Below are 10,164 nucleotides of genomic sequence, written 5' to 3'. Positions count from 1 at the left end.
GCCCTTCGCCTTACGGAGCTGCGCCGGGAATTGAACTCCTGACGCCTTTGGCAGTTCTTTAACCCTCTTTTTTTAGCGCTTTCGGGGAATTAAATCTCTAATACTAGCTAGCGGTGTTAGTGCTGCAAACACGGAGCCACAAAGGAGGCATACAGACAGGAAGTCTGTCTTTGTAGATCTCCTCCCTTTTTGAAGGGTCTGCAGAGATGGACCAACTTATTGGTTAGTTAGACTCATCCAGTCAGCGTCCAGGTCTAGACAGCGGTGCTACGACCCAGCAGGGGGAAGGCTGTTGGCAGGCCACAGCTGGGCTCCAGTCCCCTCAGACCATGGACCCCCTGAAGCCCCTGTAAGCCTCCTTGGAACCCCTGGACCCCCCCTTGGAGTCCTTGTGCCCCTCCTCGAAGTCCTTGTATGCCTCCTTGGAGTCCTTGTATGCTTCCTTGGAGTCCATGTATTCCACCTCTTAGCCCAAGTCCATCATGGTGAGTCCTGGGCTCTCGGCGGGGCATGGTAGCCATCGCGGTGGCAGCCTGGATGGAGCGGGCCCCCGGCGGGGTAAGGTTGTTGTGGTTCAGGTCCATGTTGGACAGGAGATGACCCAGAGAGTCCCAGCGCTGGGACGAAGGCAGGCGTATCAGGGAGGAGTAACCTCGCTCGGGGAACATGGCCGTCACGGGAGGCTTGCTGATCTCGGACGTGAACACTGGAGCAGGATCCTGGTGTTCCCTCGGAGGTGGAGGTGCCGCGGCTCGGAGCGGGGCTGGCTTCAGGTAGGTGCCCCCTCGCGGGTCGGCCAAGACCTCACTGTAGGGCGGAGGAGGATCCTCCATCAGAACTGCTTCCTCATAGCAGGGTGGATTCCCAAAAAGCTCTGTGTCTGGAAAAGAAGAAGAATAAGAAGACTGGGATTAATCACAAGAGTTTAGGAAACAAAACCACTTTAGAAACGTTCATCTTGGTGGTTGTTGGACCCATCTGCCCCTCCATCCGGCCCACTCTGCATGTGCTTTTACGGTTTTTATGTCCTCACTCATGATTACGTATATAACATGCAAAATACTTTCATGGGATATCTAAAAATGAATGTGTACACATTTATTTTTGTAGGTACAGCTACACATGCTGGATGAGACCAGACTGTCACTACAAGCACACTTCATTCAGCGAGTCAGCTTTGCCACCAGTTGTCCTAGGTGGCCAACTGCAGAACTGCAACTTAAAATAAATCCCCTTCCCCGTAGACCACCATCATAATGGGACACCTGTAAAACTGTTAACAAGACATATCAAACTGCATACAAGGTCAATCATCCCTCAACTCTTTCTGGTAGAGTCTAGAAAAGCTGACACTGCTGAGCATGTGCACTGGGCTGCTAACTCTGAAGCAAAACACATGTGTGTGTATATATATCTATATATCTATATAGATATAGATCTATCTATATCTATATATATATATACATACACATATATACACATACACATACACATGTGTCAGTGTGGAACACAAAACGCACTTCATCTTCAGGACACAAACCACACTAATGGACGACGTCCTGCTGTGCTGCATGTGACAGTGTGATCAGCTGTGGGAACAAAAACCATTCAAACACATTTGGTCTGAACTCTCGTACACGTTTTCCTTTGTCACTCGCTCCTATTTCAGGCACACTCGAATCCCATCCTTCTGCCACTCGCTGGAGACTGAAGCATCGTTTTCTAATGGAGGAACTGCAATGCAGTGCATTGTGCAACAAGACACGTAGCCACAGTGTGAACAGGTTGCCATTCTGCCTTTTCACTGAGCCCTGTTGTTCCCCAACCGTAACAGTGCTGTTGAGTCTGCACTATACTTCAAGGAGAGTGTTAATATTTAGGGAGATATGTGTTACAAGGTTCTGCAGTAAAGGACATCTGTTATATTTAGTTGTGCTCATTGGTGTGTAATCAGTGCCCATAGATGAACTGTGAAGTCATCAGTCATTTTGAAACATTTTATCAATGGTGATTTCATAATTGTTTTATGATTTGGATGGCTGCTCGGTTTCGTTCACCGTGTGCTCCCTGGTCAGGTGGTATGTTCCAGTTAGATGAGAAGCTTAGAAGTGTAAATGTCATTCAATGGAATAGAGATCGGGACGAGTTGGCAGCTTGCTGCGAGTCTGCAGACTTTTTTTTTTCTTCTTCTCCAGTCTAGTTTAGTTTTATTGAAATTCCTGGGTTTCATTTTCTTCCTTTGTTTCAGTAAACTTTTTGTGAACAATACCAGTTTTGTTTCCTTGTTTATGGAACGGTAGTTTCCCAGTGCCACCTCATCTGCCCTTTTATAAGGGGCGCCGGCACTACACACGGATTCCTTTGCCACTAATTGGACTAATTGGACCACTTACACCTGTTGCTAATTAAAGCAGTTAACTCAACAGTGAAATGTTCAGACTGATGCAGAAATTTGGATTTGAAGTTCAGCGTATTCAGCAGAAACACCCGCCCAGGTTTTTCAGTTGTCATGGTGCATTTAAGGAGTGCTGAGATATGGATCTTAGTCAACACACTCCCTGTGTTGTGCTGAGGGCATTTCAGCGGCTGCAGCTTGCATAAGTAATGCAGCAATGTTTGTATTCTATTGTATCAGATATAATTTCCCCATCATGGGGTTAAAACAACAGAAAACAAAGCGCTACATTTTTAAACTTACTCAAATGTAGAATCGTGGCTTCTTAGAGATGCGTCTGTTACCTGAAAATAATTGGTTTGACATTTTCTTCTGGCTGATATTAAAGAAAAAACCTTTTTTTCCTTTTTAAGGAAATGGCATCTATGCTGCCAAACAAAAGTTCCCACATGCAACATTTCATTCAGAGAGCCTGTGGGCAAATACACTAAGACGGAGTCTATATTCTAATGCATTGCCAGTATAAAGGAAAATATTTTGGGCCCTGGGTATCGCACTTTCGGAACAACTGAAAGCAGTTTCTGATGGATCTGCCCAGATCCTGATCGATATTTGTTGAAATGTTGCACAAGCTCTCTGGTTCTTCTTCAACAGTAACTCGGCTTGTGAATTTCTTGCAGAGGCTCTTTTGGAAAAAATAAGTGGTTTGCGCCCTATAATGCAACTTTTTTGACAATAAGTAAATTTGTATTATTCAAAGTGACTAACATCTGAACTCATTTCCTGATGCTGTAAGAATAGCAACAGTATCTGTGTAAAATTCAGAAAATGTGTTTGGAGATGGCTATTCTGACTGCTGGGAGGAAATACAGCAGGGTCTCTTACACTTTCTCAGCCTGACCCAAAAAATATTTGCCACAAAGTTGACCAGAGCTTCCAAAAATTAGAAGTTCATTTAGTAAAAAGCTGCAATGTTTACGTTTTTATATTGGATTATGTAATAATGAGTAGGACAGAACATGATAAACCTCTATTTGAGGGGTTAAAATAGAAAGTATAATGTTAAAAACTGGACATTTTTAGTGTTTTACAAATATCTGTCAGGACTCGGGGAAAGCCAGCTTGAAAAACTGGGACAATCATGCACAAAGGTTCAAGTCTGCTGTCTGTTGTTGTGGAAAGTTGGTGGAAAATATTAATAACTATGAGATGTAAATGATCCCGAGTTCCTGAGTCCCTGATGATCGCAACCAACCAACAGTTTGAACCTGTTTGCATCCTCAGTATTAAATCTCGCAGTGGTGAATAAACAGCTGTTATGTTGTACTGTTGCTACGGAGCCGGATGTATTTATAGACGCACTTGTGCGCGCTCTTGTGTATGTGTGAGTGTACCTGACCAAACTCCTGCAGGATCAAACTTTCATTGTCAACTCCCCCGTCCGTCACTCTCCGCTGTCAAAAACACCAGCTGCCAAGACGGCTTTAAATAAACATCAGCAGAAACGCATGGGACTGATGTTCTGAGGATCAGAGGGGGTTTGTTTGCAGCAGCCTCTTTGTGACGGTGTGATACAGTGATCTGCCACAGCTAGTGTATAAATCACGGTGATCATATTGGTCATGGTGGGTGGATTACACTGAAACATGACTTAAAGTACAGTACGCTTGGTTGAATCTGCGCTACATCCTTTGTATTCCTGCATGGGCCCAGTTTAAGAAAGCAGGTTTAACAAACCTTAGGTTGAGCCTAAACCTGAACTCTGAGTCGACTAAACTCTGAGTTAGTTTACTCTGAAACTGGCATCGCCAATGAAACTCTACCTCCACGACAACCGGTAAATACAACACACAGCCTCCATTATAATCCAGTCGACGTAGAGATAATAATACATGTAGACTGTACATGGAAGGGCCACTAAGGGTGGGTTGGTGCATGGGCCAAGAAAACAGGACTTTCACCCAGGAGACTGCTGTTGTTGTCTCGTGTGAAACCAAAAGTTGACGTTACCTTTAAGCTTGTTACTTAACGTCATGTAAGAAAGTCCACTAAAGGTGGTTGATATTTATGTATGATATTTACGTTAGGTGGCTACGTTATTAGTTTACACAAACATCTTTTTTTCTAGTAGTTTTCACAAAGTTAATCACGGGCAGAGTGTGCTTCTACAAGCGTGATACCGTGCTGGTATGAAATGTATTCATGACAGGTTGGCATTGTTCATGTTCATGTCTGACAGCCACGCACATGTTGAATGTCACTTCTTTTCTCCTCGTGTCATCCTTTTTTGCAAATATCTTCATCACCTTATTTCATTTAATCTTATTACTTCCCTTCTTATCTCCTCCATTTAAATCTCATGTAATTTATTTTTCTCACATCTTGTTCTCGGCATTCACACTGAACAACTAGATCAAGATGTTCTCATTCACCCACAAATGATATGTATATGTAATCAACATAATCATGAACCAGGAAACGCGCCCACTGCACGGCCACAAGGTCCCTGCAGGGGGGGAAACCAGGGTGGATTGATGCATCCAAAAGCGCTGGACTTTCTCCCGGGTGTCCTCTGTTCGTGTCCCATGTGAAACCAGTTGTCAACGTCGGTTTATTTGCTACATAACGTCAGTGCTTCAGTAATGCCATCCGTAGTTATTTTAACCCAAACCCCTGGCCTTTTTCCTAATTTTTTCAGTTCAAAACTCTGTGGCTGCAGACGGCTGCAGAGGAGGAATCTTCACCCACCACTGGTCTGAACTGAGCGTCTTATGAGAGCTGCTCCCAGTGTGAACACCCTGTCGGATGTAAACGCACGGTAAAAACGTTGTTTTTACCGTCTCTTTACCGTCTTTTGGATGTTTGAAAGTACATTGTCTTTAACGTAAGCGTTCAATGCTGGACTCCGCCTTCTGCTGCCAACTCAGTTTATGTTTCAGCTTCAACTGGATGATACATTTTTTTTGAGAATTTAATTACGTTTTACTGAAAGGTGTTTCTATTGTTATTTTGTGCATTTACATCCATGGGCATAAATAATAGAAACACTATAACCGGCAGCCTCTGTAAAACTCTCAACAAAAGCTTTACATTACAACCTTCATGAAGTTATGATTTTATTGCAGGATTTTTGTATTAGAAACTGGCACCTTAGTGGTATCGGGTTAAACAAACACGACATGTTCATTCCTAAGCTTCTAGTTTCATTCCGTCTCCCATGTTTCTCGGGCGCATTTAAAATTGGCTTTTTTTTCTTCAAATGAGTGTGCGAGCTGTTGTGGTTCTGCTTGTGAGCTTACCGCTCTCAGCATCTCCACGTCCCGCTCTCCCCTCTGGTAAATACGACTGAAGCCATCTCTCTCAGTCCTCTGTTGTGCTCAGCTGGTCGGCACCTGCTTCCCTTTTAGCTCTGCTGCTGCCTGGATACTGAAGCTCTTCATCAGTCTGCTTTGTGACCGAGACTCCAGCAACCTTTTGTTTTATCCGTTGCTGTCTGTCTGTGCTCATCAACTATCTTTGACAGCAACTGATGCTCTTTTACACACTCCAGCTCTCCTCCTTCTCTCCAATAATCCCTCTTTCCCTCGTCTTTACCCTCTACAGAATTTTAGAGGTTTGTGCTGTTTTTCCTCCTTCATAGCATTCTAATTCCTCTTGTATCGTTTTTGGATTGATAGTTTTTTCTTTTCTGTAAATCATTTTAGGATTAATTATTCCTCTCCATATTCTTATGTCAGAGGCAACAGCATCTTTTAAGTTAGTATTTGATGAAACCCTGTTGCACGTAGCTCATCTGCTGTACAAGTTGCTCGAATGTCACTCGACATACCTGTGTTTTTTTCTAGCTTTCTAGGTTGAAGCTTGAACTCCTGAAAAATAACATTGCCTCGTGTTCATGTCTGCCAGGACAACATGTTCTCCCTCCCAACTCGTCACATCACGCCCCTTTGGGCAGTGCCCTTTGGCGTCTGTTGGAGACGCACCAGGCCGATGTAAACCCATCCACATCATCATAAAACGGGCTGAGCAACAGTAGTATAAAGAGTGAGGCATTCACAGGACATTCACTCGGGAGGCTGCTGTTTGTGTCCCGTGTGAAACTTTGACTTGCGTTACTGTAGCTTATTACGTAGTTCTGCACTTTACAAACGATAGTGACGTAACAAATGTAAGAAGTATACTTATTTTAACCGCGATCTTTTCCTAAGCCGAAGTTCTTTGTTGTGTAAGTAAATCGAAAGTAAAAAAAAAAGTAAATCAAAAGTAAACATACTTTTGAAGTTTATTTTGAAAATACACTACGTGTAATGAGCGGAAACCCACACCGTCCCTGGCACGTCCAAAACTGACTGAAGTATGGTCAGTATTTAAAGAGTCACTATTTGAAGAGTTGGTCAGGATTGTATAGCCGAATGTTCGCAAAACTCGTGAATTCCCATAAATATTGTTTTACAAAGCGACTTTTGGCTGAGCAATAATTATCAAGTTTTGGCTGAGGAAAGGAAGGCTCATGGCTGCAAACTCCCTCTCTGTATTTGAAGAGTTGAGATGCCCTCGAGTAAAACACTTAACTGCCAACTGCACAAGTGGAGCAGCTCAGTGACCTGCAGTGTCGGTTTGTGTTTGTAGCTGGCAGCTGCACCGTGTGAACGAGGCAGCGTGTTGATTAAGGAGGGCTTTAATACCCGGTGGATCTGGTTCCGGGTGTCGGAATCATTACCCAAATTGTGTTGATTGATTGATCCAGAGTTGCTGTTTTGCCAGCTGGATAAACAACTGAACTAGTTATTGCCTTTTCGGTGGGAACGTCATCCATCGTGTGGCTGTGGCTCAGGATGGAGGGACGAGTCATACACTAATTAGAAGATCAGCGGTTCGATCGCCGGCTTGCTCCTAAAGGCTATGCCATTGGTGTGATTACATACATTAGACCTTGATGTCAAACAGTGTGTGTGTGTGTGTGTGTGTGTGTGTGTGTGTGTGTGTGTGTGTGTGTGTGTGTGTGTGTGTGTGTGTGCGTGCAAAGCTGCATAGCTTTGAGTGGTCGGGAGACTAGAAAGACGCTATTTTATTGCCATTGATCTGTGCTGAAGCCAGAATACCAATGTTGTAGGAGCCATTAGTTATGTCTGTGTATTTTATTATGATAGTTTATATATGGGGCACCGGTGAAACAGCCAGGTGGGTAATAATGCATGGGTTTTTACAGAAAGCAACACCAAGAATGTACAAGTTGTAATATCCTGCAATATAATTAAATGGGAACCTCACCCAACGATACAAACAGCCTGGACTCTCACCTGAAACAAGCAAGTAAGAAACAGGAACTTCTCCCTCGCCCAGCCAAGTGACTAGATGGAGATCAGTCACTACAGATGTTGTTGGAAATTAACAGGAAAAAAACAGGGTTTGGCTAGGTATTGGGTACTAATACCTAGCCCTAGTTAAAGCGTGATACAATGTCTACTTGATTGTGGGTTGTATCACAGTTGTTTGTTCCTACAAGGGTAGTATTTCGCGACCCCTTTTGATTGAATACACAACCCCTTTTGGGGGTCCTGATCCCCAGGTTGGGAACCTATGAAGTATAAGAAGAGTAAACTCCAACTGGCGAAGCCTCATATTGATTTTGGCTGAACTTGAGAATACATTCTAACAGAACAAGGCCATTTCTTAGAATTAATTACAATAAGAAGAGAGCGCTTCATGGTGGAATAATCAGAGCGATTAATAAATCTTGAAAAACCTATCCTTTTAAGATGGAGATCTCTCTCTCTCTCGATGCTCCTGCTAGCTCTACCCTCTCTACCCTCTGATTGTCTCTCTTTCTTGTCGTCGTTTTGTTTCTCTCTGAGTTTAGCCCGGTCGTGTTGCTGCTCGCTCCGTCACCACTGGGCCTCCACAGTCACCACCCACGCCTCAGCGGCAGCTGTCACCATGACGCCCTGCGGGGGAACGCAGCCCGGCAGGCAGGGAGAAGGAAGCTGAAGCGAAGTGTCTAAAAAAAAATCTGACAGTGAAAAATTCAATCCCCCTCCCTGATTTCCACATATGGATATTGTGAATTTATTTCATATTTCTCACTTTTTGTATTGTGTTTTTGTTCAAGTACACATTGTGCGTCTTCTGAATGAAATGTGCACTTGGTAAATAAAGGGAAAGAGGTTTGATATTTGTCAGTAATTTTACGCTCAGCAGTAGAGAAGAGATTAACGCTCCGCTTGAGAGAAGACCAGCAGTGAGTTTTGTGTTGAGACTAATGGATGCAGTTAATGTTTAGACTGCTAGTGTTGAAATAATGGTTGAAAGAGATGAGGAAAGAAAAACACTCCGCTGTGTGCTATCCACCTATTGTTTCATACACTATTGAGACTGAATATCTTTAACAATAAGCAGCTGGAATTGCGCGCGAGCAGCTCCGTACAAATTAGAGTTTTGGGTCACATTGTTGAACTGAAGGTTGTTGAAATTAAATGATATTTGAGTGTGTGGCGCTTTCATTTCATCAAACGCTTTTTATAATCGTTGACAACTGGCAGCACATAACTTTCTCTCGATACCAGTTCTTCTGGTTGGCATGCTTTGTGCACCTGAGATCTAAACGGTGCATGATTCCAAATATGCAAAAATATCATGTATATTGAGGTCCGAGGCCCTCCACCTTACACCTTCAAGTTCCTCCTTTACGTCCTTCCACACTTCACCTTCCCTCCACTATATTTCATAGTAAAATGGTTCAGAAGTGTTGAAAGAACCGCTCAGCAGTAGCATAAAAACATAGCACAATAACTATTGTGTTACCTGGCATGCTGACCCAGTTTGCTTGTGGCATGAGATGAGGGATCTGCAGAGGAAGAGGCGGTGACAGGGTTTGAGGGGGGCAAAACTGTGGTGGCTCCCTGGGCAGCTGTAAAGGTGGAGGTGGGGCAGGAGGAGGAGGAGGCGGGTATCCCCCGGGGTGACAGTTGAGCGGCTCCATCTCTACGGTCCGCAGACATTGCTCCCTCAACCGCTCCTCGTGGCGGCGCTTCAGCCGCCGCTGCAGGAAGCTGCAGAAACAGCAGAGCATGACGACGAGGGCCCAGACCAACCAGAAGCCGGCGAAACAGGCCAGGAAGGTATAGGTGCCCTGCGACATCACCATGGCGGAGACGGGACGGGCTGAGAGTCGTCGTCCCCCACCCTCCCAACTCGACTTCAGAGGCACAGAATGGGATGTATGCAGGGTCCTGTTTCCCTCTGGAAGCTCTTAAACTTAGCAAGCTCGTGGCTCGTCTCTCTAGAGTTAATAAGACCAATTATGGCACTGTTATCACATTCTGTGATGAAAAACGATGTTGCAGATGTAAATGCTGCTATCCTGTGGGCTGTAATCCAAGGTGGAATCTAACAAAATAAAAGCAGGGGATTGATAGCCGCTTGCTTCTCTGGCGATGACGGTTCAGCCGCTTCCCTTGAAAACCGAGGCAGTGAAGTCAGTTAAGGTTACAACATCCTTCAAAATCATCACAATGACAGGTTTGTTTTAAGATGGCCGCTCTTTCACTCAATACTTGAAACAGACATCAAAATGGTTTCGGCTTTCTTGTTGAAATCATGAAGAAAATTATTTCTAAAATCCTTAGAATTGCCAAAAGAAGTTAAAAGTGATGATGAAGTGAATAAATAACAGTTTAAAATCCAGAAACATTCAGTCATTAAGACGTACTGCAGATCCAGTGTTGGTTGTGTTTATGAAGGACTGTCTGTTAGTAAAAAGAGGCACCCTA

General features: G+C 44.0%; 1 protein-coding gene across 1 annotated transcript; it reads right to left on the bottom strand.

Moving 5' to 3' along the window:
* Positions 1 to 254: 254 nt before the first annotated feature.
* On the bottom strand, positions 255 to 9,539 carry prr7 (proline rich 7 (synaptic); the record flags this gene model as incomplete). Its single annotated transcript, XM_079236889.1, has 3 exons — positions 255 to 355; positions 464 to 880; positions 9,197 to 9,539. The coding sequence occupies 3 exons, from the start codon at positions 9,537 to 9,539 to the stop codon at positions 255 to 257; spliced, it is 861 nt and encodes a 286-aa protein (XP_079093015.1).
* Positions 9,540 to 10,164: the final 625 nt, after the last annotated feature.

This window comes from Taurulus bubalis, assembly GCF_910589615.1.
Source record: "Taurulus bubalis genome assembly, chromosome: 2".
Classification (NCBI taxonomy): Eukaryota; Metazoa; Chordata; class Actinopteri; order Perciformes; family Cottidae; genus Taurulus; species Taurulus bubalis.
The sequence above is the reverse complement of the archived record's forward strand: the minus strand, read 5'-3'. Positions and strand labels throughout refer to the sequence as shown.